The sequence below is a fragment of the Myxocyprinus asiaticus genome, chromosome 49 (assembly GCF_019703515.2).
Source record: "Myxocyprinus asiaticus isolate MX2 ecotype Aquarium Trade chromosome 49, UBuf_Myxa_2, whole genome shotgun sequence".
NCBI classification, from domain to species: domain Eukaryota; kingdom Metazoa; phylum Chordata; class Actinopteri; order Cypriniformes; family Catostomidae; genus Myxocyprinus; species Myxocyprinus asiaticus.
The window spans coordinates 8,270,553-8,285,994 of NC_059392.1; the positions used below are offsets into that span (position 1 = coordinate 8,270,553).

The window sequence follows — 15,442 nt, forward strand, 5'->3', positions numbered from 1 at the left end:
AATATCTCAAAGATTATCCAGAGAAATGGGATGCACCTGAGCTAAATTTCAAGTGTCATAGCAAAGGGTCTGAATACTTATGTCAATGTGATATTTCAGTTTTTTCTTTTTAATAAATTTGCAAAGTTATCAAAAATCTGGTTTTTGCTTTGTCTTTATGGGGTATGGAGTGTAGATTTATATATATATATATATATATATATATATATATATATATATATATATATATATATAAATGTATATTATATATAAAAGAATAGTTTAACTATCAATAAGGTGAACAATCATTGCCAGGTCTAAGGTGGGGCTAAGAGGGGCATCGCCCCCACTAAATTTTCCATGTGCTGATGATGATTTCTGTCTTCTCTCTCACCATTTGCGACTCTTCTTGACATTTCTGTCTGACGTCATTGAGCATGTCCTCTAGTTTTGCCTTCTGCTGGTCCATCTCCTCCAGCCGGTCCTGAGCGTCCTGCTTCTGGGCCTCAAGCTCCTGAAGGCTGCATGTCTCTCGATCCAGATTGTTTTGCATCTCCTGTCGATCGGACCATGTGAATCCTGTCAATCATGATGTCACCCTTCCTGTAAGCACTGCTTTAAGACTGCATTGCCATTTTTACCTGAACCTCTGTGGTTTTGTGTCTAATGGACTCTTCTGTTTCTCTGATGTCTTGTTCCAATGTGTATTTCTCTCTGTTGAAAAAATAAAGACATAAAACAAACAACTTCATCAACCACTGGCAACTGTACACAGAAAAAAACCCTCATACCTTCCTCCTTCACACACAAAAACCGCTACACACAAAACAAGAACGGTGACAGCCAAGAGAGGGTTTTACCTGAGTGTATCCCAGTGTGTGAAAGCAAGTGTGCTGAGGCCGCATGAAGAACAAGCAAGCGAAAACAAGAGATTTTTGTAATAAATACACACGTTAAACGGACACTATGAGGCGGGACAGGAGATGAGATGAGGATTTGAGATGAAACTCATCCACCACTAAGAGCTTTCTGGTACCTTGCCTCTTCTTTTGAAGTGTGTATTTTAGACTCAGAGCCATTTCAGGGGTGAGTCATCTATAGGGGAAATTGTTCAGAAAAAGGAAAGATTTACTGGGTTTGGTAGGGCGGGCCAGTGAGAAAAATGGAAGATAATGGTAGGGCTGCCCCCTAATAGTCGACCAAACATTAGTCGACAAGAAGAGTCTTGGTCGACCAAGTTTTGATTGGTCGGTTGGTCACGTTCAAACCGACGAACACCGGTATCACCACTGGTTGGATGCTAGGTGGTAATATGGGGTAATTTTTGATAAGCAGGGTTAGGGTTAAGCCTACACAATAAAGCAAGACACCTTGATTTCAAACTTTGAACTTTATGTTTTATTTATTTTAAATAAAAATTCAAATGAAACTGGAAAAAATAAGTGAAATTAAAAAGTGGGTTGTTTAACTTTTTGAAAGATGGTTTTACAACAGTTGTGAAGGGCAACATCTCTCTGGCAAAGAACCTACTTCATCAGTGCATTCTCTACCGGTCAGGTATTTCGTTGTCCGGGAAAATACATCATGTGAGTGAATAAATTCGTTTTGTTCCCTCCTTCATGGCTGAGGGATCGGTGAATATTCTTGCTTTAGTGATTTTGCATTGAAAATTAAATTAATTTATTTAAAAAAAACGAAAAATTAAATCAAATACATTTCTAAATTCAAATTGCACTCCAAATGAAACGAAAAAGCAATTAAAATAATGAAGTGATAAAAAAAATAATATAGCCTATATATAACAACCTTCCATTTACCGTCAGGCAAGAATCCGTCTAAACATGCAGGCGGAAAATTACTTACACAAATGAAGACATTAAAACAATTATAAATGTAAAAATAATAATTATAATGATGATAATAATCACAGAAATATAAATCATGCTTCGAGGTGAATGTGTTTTTGTATTATTTTATGTTTTAATCACAGATGTATAGGCTGCAGATTTGCGCTCACAGTGAAGTGCTCTGTAGAAATAAAGTGAACTAAACTCAAAGCACCTCCTGAGCTGAGATGTCTGAGGTCATTTGCAGCACTCATAGACGATACTGTTCTTACAAAAAAAAATTCAGAAGACAGAAACAAAGAAAGAGTGAGAACCTCTTACATGCGCGTGTTCCACGAGACTGCACGCCTCCGTACAAACCGCGTGTCATACATGCGCATAGACGGCTTTTCTGTCATCTGTTCTTAATAATATAATAAAGTGTGTTTCTTCAAGCGTGTGTCTGTGTGTCTACGGGCAAATTATTTGTAATATTAATTTGATAATAATAATAGCCTAACAATAATAATAATAATTTAATAGATTAATGGCAAAATGAGCCAAATATCATCTTGACATGGTCAAAGGCATCAGCTATTGGCGATCACTCTGACCATCGTTGATCCCCGAGATCATCGTCTTTCGGCACAACCCTAATGTGCATTTCTCTCTATAAATTAACAAAATGTTCAGACAGTCTCCTTGCTGGTTTCTCCGACACATTCAGAATCATTACAGCTTTTGCCAGTATCACTGCAGCTCGCTTCGTGTGCGCTTGTAAAATGTAGATTTTAAAGGCTCATTATTATATTTTAGTATTTCTCTGTAATGCAGAACAGTGTTAGCAATGTTACTTTTAACATTCTTTCTCAGCCCTGGAACTCAAACCATTTTCTGATGCCCCCCAAAAATATATATTTAAGTAATTAAATTAATATCATAAACATGCGACAACTAGACAACTACTAGTTGACTAAGAAAATCTTTGGTTGGGGGCAGCCCTAGATAATGGAGATGGATGGGAGGAGGCGAAATTCAAACAATTTGAGCACCTCCTCAATAACATTTAAAGTCAATATAAATCGCCTTGTAAAAAAGTGAAATTACATTTAAGACAAAGAACAGGTAGCACACATCGATCAGCTTATTTTCTTATCAAAAGACAGGAAAAAAGGAAGCCAAGTCCTGCAGATGGCTTGATGACAAAATAAAAAAATAAATAAATGTATTTTTATAAAAAATAAAATAAAAAAAACCCTATTTTTAAACTTCGGACGAAGGCCACTTTTAACCCTGGGTTAGTGACTTTTTAAACACTGGCCTAAGGCCACTTTTGACCCTGGGTTAGTGACTTTTTAAACTCTGGCCTAAGGCCACTTTTGACCCTGGGTTAGTGACTTTTTAAACTCTGGGCTAAGGCCACTTTTAACCCTGGGTTAGCGACTTTTTAAACTCTGGGCTAAGGCCACTTTTAACCCTGGGTTAGCAACTTTTTAAACTCTGGGCTAAGGCCAACTTTAACCCTGGGTTAGCGACTTTTTTAACTCTGGGCTAAGGCCACTTTTGACCCTGGGTTAGTGACTTTTTAAACTCTGGGCTAAGGCCACTTTTAATCCTGGGTTAGCGACTTTTTAAACTCTGGGCTAAGGCCACTTTTAACCCTGGGTTAGCAACTTTTTAAACTCTGGGCTAAGGCCAACTTTAACCCTGGGTTAGCGACTTTTTTAACTTCGGACGAAGGCCACTTTTCACCCTGGGTTAGCGACTTTTTAAACTCTGGCCTAAGGCCACTTTTGACCCTGGGTTAGTGACTTTTTAAACTCTGGCCTAAGGCCACTTTTGACCCTGGGTTAGTGACTTTTTAAACTCTGGGCTAAGGCCACTTTTAACCCTGGGTTAGCGACTTTTTAAACTCTGGGCTAAGGCCACTTTTAACCCTGGGTTAGCAACTTTTTAAACTCTGGGCTAAGGCCAACTTTAACCCTGGGTTAGCGACTTTTTTAACTTCGGACGAAGGCCACTTTTCACCCTGGGTTAGCGACTTTTTAAACTCTGGGCTAAGGCCACTTTTAACCCTGGGTTAGCAACTTTTTAAACTCTGGGCTAAGGCCAACTTTAACCCTGGGTTAGCGACTTTTTAAACTCTGGGCTAAGGCCACTTTTAACCCTGGGTTAAAGTCTAAACTCTGGGTAAAGGCAACTTTTAGCCCTAGGTTAACTTTTTATTAAACTCTCGGTTAAGGCCACTTTTATCCCTAAAAAATATTTTTCAACTCTGGGTTAAGGACACTTTTAACCCTGTGTTAACGTCTTTTAAAAGTCTGGGTTAAGGCCACTTTTAACCCTGGGTTAACATCTTTTAAAACTCTAGGATAAGGCCACTTTTAACCCTAGGTTTACGTTTTAGTAAACACCAGGTTTAGGCCTCTTTTCACCCTAGGTTAACGTCTTTTTAAACTCCTAGTTAAGGACACTTTTAACCCTGGGTTAATGTCTTTTAAAACACAGGGTTAAGGCCACATTTAACCCTAGGTCAACATCTTTTTAAATTCCAGAATAGGGCCACTTTTAACCCTGGGTTTATATCTTATTAAACTCTAGGAAAAAAGGTTCACTCAGTATTTTTTTCTTATTTTAAAATCATGACCACTCATGTGAAATGAAGTCATATCAGTAACCTTATAAAAGCTGTTTTATTCTAGATGGGGCAAGGGCGCCACATAGGGGCAGCCATGTCAGCATCACATGACCAGCTACTCGCTTTATCTCAATAACTGCCCTGTTATTGGACACTTTCGTTCATGGATTAAATTAATCCTGGCTTACTGTGCATAGTGAATTTCTACAATGGCAGAAATCGTACAATGGTAACTGAAAACTACTGTGTTCGAATGATGCAGCATCCAGGCCACTAGGTGTCAGTGTAAGCCAATGTAAGCCACTTCAACATACTTCAAAAATGACTGAGTGCACTTTTAAGGCAACATTAAAATTAGGAACAGTTACAGCAAACACTCCGAGTCTTCCTTCTATCTTTGTCTTTGTTTTATGTATGTAGTGTTTCAGAGCTGTGGTTCTCAACTGGTTTTGCTTTGGGACCCAGATTTAACATTGGGCATCAAGTGGTGACCCACTACAGTAAAAAAAACGTAACCTGTATTTAATTTACCTTTTATCTTGCATAGTTTTGTTCATGCTTTTCAAGAAAAAGGGCATGTATAAAGTGACATTATTTTTGTTGTTAGTGGTATATATTATGCCATTTATTTCCTCATTTCAAACATCATTCAAACGTAATAACATGTCCCCAAGTTTTGAAGCCCTTTATGAACTTGCCCTTACATTTTCAGTGCAATGACATAAGCACAGGTAAGACCATGGATGGCTTCTCTTTACCATGGTTAGGTCAATGTAGCAAGTCTTAAATAATAATAGTAATATGAATAATAATAATAAATTATAGAATTTATTAAAAATTAGTAGCTGAAACACAAAAAATTAGGTCTAACAGATTCTATATAATAGATTACACTATGTAACACAATTTTTGTTCCTGGGTAGTAAGTGTTATTTCCTAATTGCTTATGCCTAAAAAGTATAGAAAATGGCTATTATTCCCCACAAACTTTGCTTTTGTGACCAGGACAGTGATATTTGGAAATTGACCTAATTCCAATGAGAAAACGGGCGAATTTGTGTCTTTTCATTCACATAAAGTCAGAAAAAAACAACATATGAATCCAAATTAACATGTATTTATACTAAAGTAATACAAAAATGACTACAAATGATTTAGAAGTGAGTCGTTTTTCGAGATTTACTCTGTAAATTATTTTCACAAATCAGCCACCAAATGTAATCATCATACTTCAAGGCATCCCGCAAGGTCTTGATGCTGTTGTAATCCTCTTTGAGGTGCATTGAGTGAGCCAGGGGAAGAGACAGATACTTGTTACCATTATGGAGCAGCACGGCTTTGAAGCTCCTGGTTGAGCTGTCAATGAAGAGGCTCCACTCATTCTGGTTATAGGCTGGTCACATTGTGGCAGAAGCAGAGCCCATCTTAAAGAAGCTGGAAAAAGGTTGGAAAACATCCTCTGATCTGCGACTTGCACACTTTCATCCAACAAGTTCCAATGCTTGAGCCTAGACATCAAAAGCTCGGCACTGGATTTGGTGAGACCAAGATCTCTAATCAAGTTGATGAGGTCTTTTTGGTTGGGGTAGTATGGGTTTCTCTCCTCAGCTCCACCTCTGAAATTGTCGTCTGGATCTACAACATCTTCCTCGCTCTCTGACTTGCTGCACTCTTCTAAAGATGGCTGCTCTCTCTCCGGAGGAGTGGGTACGGGGAGCTCATGGTAGTGTGGCACCGGGGTGATGGATGAAGGAAAGTCCGGATACATGATAGCAGGTGCATTCTTGCCAGTCTGACGTTTGGAAGGGTCCACCATGCAGAAGTATTAGTTGCTTGAGTGGTCAGTGGGTTCCCGCAAAATTCTTGGGATAGCGAACTTCATGGCTCTCTTTTCCCCTCTGTATCATCCTACAAAAATACATTTATTTCAACCATGACTAATGTGTAAGAAATTCTCGCAACATTTTTCATATATGATATATTTTTTCAATAACACTGAAAATTGTAAAACATTTTAAAATGAAAACCTTTTACAATTTTAAAAATTAACAAATTTTATAACAAAATTCCAAGCAACAACTGTCCATCTTACCTTCCAGAGTTTTTTTGCAGTGCTCGCAGGTGAAATGAGGTGCCAAGGGTTTGTCTTGATCCCTGACCGGCATGCTGAAATATGCCTTGTAGACCTCACACATCTTAGCAGATGCTTCCACAGAGTAGTTTTTCTCTCTTGTCTTGATAAACTGACCGCAGACATAGCAAAATGCGTCTGACGGATGCTTGCAGCCTCTTGATGCCATCTCAGAAAAATGCAGATATGTATCCACTTAGGCAGCTGGAACTAAACTGAACTGGTGGGCTTAAGGCCCCTGTATTTATACTACTATTTATATTACTGGAAGGTTCTAGAACTTGGAGTAAAGTTTACTTAGCACTGAATCTATCTGGAATGTTCTGGAAAATAGGTACATTTCAAAATATCACTGTCCTGGTCACAAAAGCAAAGTTTGTGGGCAATAATAGCCATTTTCTATACTTCTGAGGCATAAGCAATTAGGAAATAACACTTACTACCCAGGAACCAAAAAAATAATAATAATAATTGTTACACGGTGTTACTTAATATGAAACTATAACATTTTGTCAAAATATCACAGTTACTTTTACTATTGTAAAATCGTGACAACTTTTGTAAAGGTGATGATGTGCAATGAAAAAAATAAAAATATTTTGGCGCATAGCAGTGTTGCTCTTTTCCTCTGTGCTGTTTGGCATGTCAGCACTGCCTACTAGAGGTAGACTGACATATACTGGTTTTACTGATTTATCGGTGCCAAATCTGCCGATAGGTGCAAAAATCTATGCCGATATTTTTTTTTTATTCCTACAATATAACAGCAGCCTCAATCTGCAGACCTAAAAACAATCACTGACACCTTGTGAGGATTTATTATATCTAAATCTTAAGTCATTAATAATATTCATCCATATTTTTGTCATTTTGATTAGATAAATCAACAAGTGTTCTAAACTGAAGCGAAAGCATGCAAAGAAAAATGCTCCGCGGCCCATACATCGTGTCTCCAACTTTCTTGTGAATAATAATAAAAAACCTCACTTGGTGATATATAAAATCCTCAGTCTGGTGAATATAGGCTATAAAAGCTTCATTTGGTAAATAGTTAAATATAGAGCATTCTAACTAAACCAATTCTCCATCATTTCAAAATAAGAGTCCCGAAATAAGCCTGTGTATTTCAGGCTTGTTTATATAGTTAAAAGCCCTTAATTTTTTCTGGCTATTATTGGGATTTGGTTGCACAATAGACTGAATCTGGAATTTTGTTCATTATGGACTCTTGTAGCCTCTGTCTGAGCCCGTCGTAGTATGGAATGACTACAAATTTTGTTTTTTTTACATTCTATAAATGGACCGATTAATCAGTTATCGGCCTATTCGACCACCTTAGTTATGGTACTGGCAAAATCCACTATCGGTCGACCTCTACTGCCTACTGTTTAAAAGGGTTTGACTTGACTTCATAGCATTTTAAACTAGAAAAATTCTTACTTTAATTCAAATGGGTCACATCAGTTTTGAGGTCTGAGCCGCAATATCGAGGGAAGCCCACTGCTGTTAAATCCCTGTGTACAGTATTACCTCTGCAGCTGAGCAATTTCCTGACTGATATCGTCCAGTTCTTTAATCCCGGTGAACTCGCCAGAACCCACAGAGCTGGAGCTGTCCTGTATGAGGGAGGTCCATTAAATAAAATCAGTTCAGCTGTTGTATAATCACACAGAAGCACAGCACCACACAAACAGAAGGGTAGAGAACATCAAGGAGCCACCACACAGGAGCACAGAGACGTGCTTGTCTTCCACCTCTATGACCAATACACCGGAAAGTCAAGGCACAGCACCATTCACAGCACTGGATCTGTCACAAATGCTTTTTAACGAAACGTCTCTGCTGACAGGCCACCAAAAGCATTTGTTTCGGTTCATTTTTTCTGTTTTACAAACTTTACCTACCCATAACTTGAACATTATTGCCTGCTAGTAGCCAGTGATAAAGGCATAAAACATCAGCAGCATTAAAATATGAATAAAAAGGAATACAAGAATGTTTGGTAAGACATTTGTCGTTTAGATGCATTTAGGGTTTTTCAACGTCCTTTTTCTTACGGTTATCACAAATTAGATCAAATTTAAGCTGATATCGTGCTGTATTGTAAATGACTGATGAATAAATGACTATGCTGGAACAAGGAGAGAGAGAGACTTGTTTACCCGGCGCATCTCTGTCAGTGCAGCCATTTCAGATCCCACTGGTGTCATGTACCCTGATAGACTCTGAAAAGAAAAGAAAAAAACAGCTCATTCATAGAAGAGACATTTGGGAATCGAATTTTACAATGGTCACACTGTGTGATTCCAAAGAACCTCATAAAGCTAAAGTATCGTTCGGGTTTGACACGAACGCTTAGCGTCTATGTACAGTCGAATGCTAGACTTTCAAAGTGTACTTCAAATGACTATGCGCGCATACACAGGCGGTTGGCGCATGTGCGGTAAGACTGCTATAAGTTACTGGACTATTTATCTTCAAGAGTCTTTACATTCCTTCAGACTCGAGTTCTACAAATACAGGTGTCTCCTGACCTCCTCACACACGTGTTCTAGACGTGCACATCCACTGTTGTTGTTTTTACCTTTGTTTCCTGATGTTTAGCAGTGATTACATCTTCTTCTAGCGCTTCTTCGTGACAGCAACGACTCAACGGTGAGAGTTGCCACCTTGTGGACACATTAATTAGTGCAAATATTTCCAGGCGCATGCGCATTCTGCGCATTCGGAGTAACAGTGGTTACTGCACGCGCACTGTATGCAGACACCTAGCGTTCGCGTCTGACCAAAGTATACTTTGAGATTCATGGAATCGGACTACACTGGTCGCACTGTGTTTCACACTATAAATTCAAAAGAACTGGCTAATAAAAGTAATTAGTCCGGGAATCTGACTACATTGGTGTTGCTGTAGATTCAAAAGAAACGACTCATTAGAGTCATTTCGGACTTCACTGGTCACGCTGTGTTTTGTGGTGTAGATTCAAAAGAACCGGCTCATAAGAGTCATTGGTTCGGGAATTGGACTACACTGGATGCAAGGTATGTTTTGCGCTGTAGATTCAAAAGAACAGACTCATAAGATTAATTTGTTCGGGAATTGGACTACACTGGTCACGCTGTATTTTGCGGTGTAGATTCAAAAGAACAGGCTCATAAGAGTCAGGATTTGTTCAGGAACCGCAATATACTGTTTGTGCTGTAGATTCAAATTAACCAACTCGTATGAGTCATTTGTTGGGGAATCGCACTACGCTGGTCACGCTTTGTTTCGTGGTGTAGATTCAAAGGAACCGGCTCATAAGAGTCATTCATTCGGGAATCGGACTACACTGGTCACGCTGTGCGTTTCGCGTTGAAGATTCAAAAGAACTGGCTCATAAGAGTCATTTGTTCGGGAACCGCACTATACTGGTTGCGCTGTAGATTCAAATTAACCAACTCGTACGAGTCATTTGTTGGGGAATCGCACTACGCTGGTCACGCTTTGTTTCGTGGTGTAGATTCAAAGGAACCGGCTCATAAGAGTCATTCATTCGGGAATCGGACTACACTGGTCACGCTGTGCGTTTCGCGTTGAAGATTCAAAAGAACTGGCTCATAAGAGTCATTTGTTCGGGAACCGCACTATACTGGTTGCGCTGTAGATTCAAATTAACCAACTCGTACGAGTCATTTGTTGAGGAATCGCACTACGCTGGTCACGCTTTGTTTCGTGGTGTAGATTCAAAGGAACCGGCTCATAAGAGTCATTCATTCGGGAATCGGACTACACTGGTCACGCTGTGCGTTTCGCGTTGAAGATTCAAAAGAACTGGCTCATAAGAGTCATTTGTTCGGGAACCGCACTATACTGGTTGCGCTGTAGATTCAAATTAACCAACTCGTACGAGTCATTTGTTGAGGAATCGCACTACGCTGGTCACGCTTTGTTTCGTGGTGTAGATTCAAAGGAACCAGCTCATAAGAGTCATTCATTCGGGAATTGGACTACCCAGGTCACACTGTGTGTTTCACGTTGTAGATTCAAAAGAATCTACTCATAAGAGTTATTGGTTCAGGAATCAGACTATACTGGTCACAATGTGTTTCGCGCTGTAGATTCAAAAGAATTGGCTCATGAGTGACATTTGTTCGGGAACCGCACTATACTGGTTGCGCTGTAAATTCAAAAGAATTGGCTCATATGAGTCATTCGTTCGGGAATCGGACTACACTGGTCACGCTGTGTGTTTCGCTCATTGTAGATTTAAAATAACCAGCTCATAAGAGTCATTTGTTCGAAAATCACACTATTCTGGTTGCACTGTCGATTCAAAAGAACCATTGAGAGTCATTGGTTCGGGAATCGGACTACACTGATCATGCTGTGTATTGTGGTGTGGATTCAAAAGAACTGGCTCATAAAAGTAATTTGTTCAGAAACCGCAGCTATGTTCTATAAAATACATGACAGAAGAAACCAACAGGAGTGGGGGCCTATTTACAGAGAATTCTGTTTTTAGGCTATTGTAGTGAAAGGAGTGCAGTGGTAAACATGCTGGTTTGACTCACTGGTCCTGGCGTGCCTCGTTCAGATGGCGGTATCATATCTGGAGTCAGAGCTTGTGGAGGGTCCAAACCTTTGCTCACTTTCTGCTGAATGAAATGCATGGCTAATGAAAACTGCTCCCGTGTGAGTTTACCCATTTGCCTGGTGTCTGCCAAAGCCCTGACAAAGACAACAGAGGAAGTGATGACTCCCATACTCACAACAGGAAATGTGAAGAAAAACACATACATTTTGAAAATGGGGAATTTTGAGAGGTTGTGAATGAAAGCACATTTTAATGGTACCAAATATGTGCCAGGAGGTTCTGAGGAAGCCCAGACTGCATGAAGATATCCTTGACTTCATGGCCGCTGACGAAACCATCAAGGTCAGTGTCTGTTTTGAGGAAGATGTCATCATAGCGCCCTCTGTCTGCGATTGGTACGACCCAGTTTATCGAATGCTGATGACAGAGTAAAAAATAAATCTTCAGGCACGCTTTAATTCCTCTTTCTTCTACTTTCACAAAGGTATCAAAGAACTTCCTCCAAAAACTGACTAAATTTGTGAGGGATTACTAAAAAGGGTCCTTAAATTTAGACTACTCAATCTGGTGCTTTAGCAGGGTTGTAAACCTGTGAGGATTTGAGGGTGTGTTTTGGGGACAAACTCCCAGCACTGTTCAGGGAATTCATGCTGCCGTGAGAGGGTGTGGAGCGCAGGCTGTCTTTTGGCGGTGGTGGGCTGCCTGGCAACACTGGCACCATGCTTGACAAAGAGCCTGATGACTTCTTCCTTTTGGATGGAGGGATGAGAGAGGAGGGCAAGACGGAGGGCACGGGCTCCTTCTCCAGGGCACGGTACACCAGGTGCATCGCCTGGACACAAGAAAGAGAATTCAAACATTCAATATGCTCAGAATGGCATCCTACCATACTACTCATATTATTTTTGAAGTATGCAGTATGTATACTCTGGCATCCTACCATACTACTCATACTATTTTTGAAGTATGCAGTTTGTATACTCTGGGCCGTATGCTAATCTCCTATATGCATACATGACTTGCTTGCTACATTTGCCAGAATGAACAGGATATAAACAGAATGTGATGTGTGGAATACTGTATTCATTAATGCAATCTGCTTGACCTGATTTTCTATTTCCAATGTGACGAATGAACAAGAGGTTGACCGATATTGGATTTTGTCAATACCAATAACTAAGGTGTTGGAAGAAAGCTGATAACTGATTAATCGGCTGATAATTTTTTTAAAACTGTGAACAATTCTGTAAATAATTTTCATTGATTTCAGCCAAAAAACAATAGTTCCAAAACAACTATCGGTGCCAATTAATCGGCAAAACCGATAAACTGATAAAGCCGATTAATCAGCAAAACCAATAAATCGGTCAACCTCTAGAATTAACAGTAATTTTAAACATCTTCTTCACTCAATATTTAATGGACTGCCAAAGGTTAAAACCTTGTATGCAAGATTACAAATAACGGATTAAACTGATAACTGAAGAGCACTTGCTAAATTAAAAATACAACGTAGTAGTGGGGGACTACTTTGTATCTTTACTCGTAGCAGCGAGTAAAGACGCTGACTACCACATCTGGAGTCGTGAGTTCAAATCCAGGGTGTGCTGAGTGACTCCAGCCAGGTCTCTAAGCAACCAAATTGGCCCAGTTGCTAGGGAGGGTAGAGTCACATGGGGTAACCTCCTCATTGTCGCTATAATGTGGTTCTCGCTCTCGGTGGGGTGCATGTGGCGAGTTGTGCGTGGACGCCGCAGAGAATAGCGTGGGCCTCCACAAGCGCTACGTCTCCACGGTAACGCGCTCAACAAGCCACATGCTCCATCACCCGGATTGAGGTGCGTCACTACGCCACCACGAGGACTTAGAGTGCATTGGGAATTGGGCATTACAAATTGGGCAGAAAAGGGGAGAAAAAAAATACAAATACAACGTAATGAGGTCCTGCGACAGCAATGTAGCATACTACTTTTTGAAACGTTTAATCTTTGCTTACTGCATACTATTTCACACACTAATATATTAAATAAAAAATAGAAAGCAATATATACCGTGCAGCTAGCATTCCATTCCAAGCACAGCTATTATTAGTTTGTATAAATACAACGCATTGATCTATGACTGTTTTGTGATACTCTTTTAGTACTGTCAACGTCAAACGCATGCGGCGACAATGCGCACAGATGAGGACTGTCCACGTGTCGAGAAAATCTGGGCTGCACGCGGACAGTCTGCGCAGAATGTGCTGATGACGAAATTTGCATCACACATACTGTGCGCATTCCGATCAGCAATATGGACAACCGAAGTATACTTTGGCCTTTAGTATGTGAGTGGTGGTGGTGTAGTGGGCTAAAGCACATAACTGGCAATCTGCACATAAAGCACATAAAAGGTTGCTGGTTCAATCCCCACAGCCACCACCATTGTGTCCTTGAGCAAGGCACTTAACTCCAGGTTGCTCCAGGGGGATTGTCCCTGTAATAAGTGCACTGCGTGTGGACTCACAGCATGTGGAGGCTCATGCTACTCTCCCCGATCCACGCACAACTTACCACGTGCCCCATTGAGAGCGAGATCCACTAATCGCGACCACGAGAAGGTTACCCCATGTGACTCTACCCTCCCTAGCAACCGGGCCAATTTGGTTGCTTAGGAGACCTGGCTGGAGTCACTCAGCACACCTTGGATTCGAACTCGTGACTCCAGGGATGGTAGTCAGATGTATGCAGTCATTAATTCAGATACCCCCTCCTCAAAATCCAAACACAATTGGTCAAAAAAGATGCAAATTATCAGGTGTAAATGGTGATGGCGCCTGTTAATATGCATCGTAACGCATCTTAATACCAGACAATAAACACACACAGACAGGGGAAGTGTGTGTGAGAGAGACAGTAGTCAAAACTTGAAGTCAAAAAAAAAAATGTTCCTGTCAAAAGGTTGGGCAGCATTTGAAATTATCCGTCAATGTTTAAAAAAAATGACGTTGAATTTTTGGTTAACGCAATCCCTGAAAATAACAACTCACCACTGCAAACTCGTCTTTGTCCAAGTGTCCATCTTTGTCGATGTCACTCAAATCCCATACCTGATCAAATAGAAGTGTTGATTATTAGTGAGATTTTGAATTGTAAGAATGCATTACTGTAAAACTAGGCTTACATTTTCAAAAAGAGTGAAGTGGGTGTATTATTACCTTTCCAAGGACGTCCACAGGTAGTTTGGAGTTTATTAGGACTGGTTTGACCTTCTCACCAGACAGTAATCCATTTACTGGGGCAAGACTTTCAAAAATACCATCAAATTTGCTCTTCTCTTCTGGCTAAAAAACACATTTATAGGCTTTTAGATAAAGATTCATAAAATCTTTAAGCATAGGTTAAAAAAAACACACACATTTAAAATAACGCACCCGCACTGCCCAGTGGCTTTCATTTGATGTTGTTACAGAACTCAGCGATGGGCTACTGTGATCCATCTAGAAGAGAGATGACAAACTCTATGAGGTTATACATCCACCATACTTCCTAGAAACAACAATATCAGCCACTACCATTATTCCTATAACCACAATAACTATGTTTCCATCAACTTTTTGCGCTGTTCTGTTATCAATTAAGTGGACATGCGTAAAAAATAAGCATTTGCAAAATTTGCTGTCTCTTGCTCGTTTCCATTCAAATGGCCTTTTACAGATAAAATTGTGTGCGTGATGATGTCATTCTTTTTTCATTTCCTCCACTTTTCTCCCCAGTTTGGAATGCCCAATTCCCAATGCGCTCTAGGTCCTCGTGGTGGCGTAGTGACTCGCCTCAATCCGGGTGGCGGAGGACGAATCTCAGTTGCATAACATTACTATACAGTAGTAATATATTGTTGTCTTTTTTCACACATCCATTTAAATCAAGCTTTTATTTTTTGCCTTACTGCATTTCTGTTTGTTTAGACGGCTGTTTTTCACCTCCGGATAAGCAGTTCGCTACATGGCCCAGTGTGATTATTAAACCCCAAAAAGCTGTGATTTAATTAAACACATATATAGTCTGTATGTGCTGCACGCTTCAGAGCGCTCTGTACTCTGTCTTCTACTAAACACACACACGAGAGTGTGCATGATGATCATGATGAGGTGTTTTTAGTGTATGAGTGGCAGGCTTCACACATTCATTTTGAAGTGCGCAGCACATGCAGATTATATATCTTTTCAATTAAATTGCAGCATTTCATGGTTTAGTAATCACACTAGGACATATCATGATTTTAATTTGATTAATTGTGCATTAAAACA

At 39.9% G+C, this 15,442-nt stretch overlaps 1 protein-coding gene across 7 annotated transcripts in view; it reads right to left on the bottom strand.

Moving 5' to 3' along the window:
* Nucleotides 1–15,442, bottom strand: part of LOC127438172 (epidermal growth factor receptor substrate 15-like 1) — a 57,641-nt gene that overhangs the window by 38,635 nt on the left and 3,564 nt on the right. For all 7 annotated transcript variants that reach the window (XR_007896663.1, XR_007896664.1, XM_051693528.1 and 4 more), the window contains exons 6-15: nt 14,567–14,632; nt 14,351–14,476; nt 14,183–14,242; nt 11,741–11,983; nt 11,411–11,568; nt 11,129–11,285; nt 8,737–8,799; nt 8,105–8,190; nt 621–693; nt 374–535 (exon numbers count right to left, since the gene is read on the bottom strand). Coding sequence is in view for 5 of the 7 variants with exons in the window: in XM_051693528.1 (XP_051549488.1) it covers nt 374–535; nt 621–693; nt 8,105–8,190; nt 8,737–8,799; nt 11,129–11,285; nt 11,411–11,568; nt 11,741–11,983; nt 14,183–14,242; nt 14,351–14,476; nt 14,567–14,632 (1,194 nt within the window). In the remaining 2 variants the exon portion in view is untranslated. The remainder of the gene's footprint in view (nt 1–373; nt 536–620; nt 694–8,104; nt 8,191–8,736; nt 8,800–11,128; nt 11,286–11,410; nt 11,569–11,740; nt 11,984–14,182; nt 14,243–14,350; nt 14,477–14,566; nt 14,633–15,442) is intronic.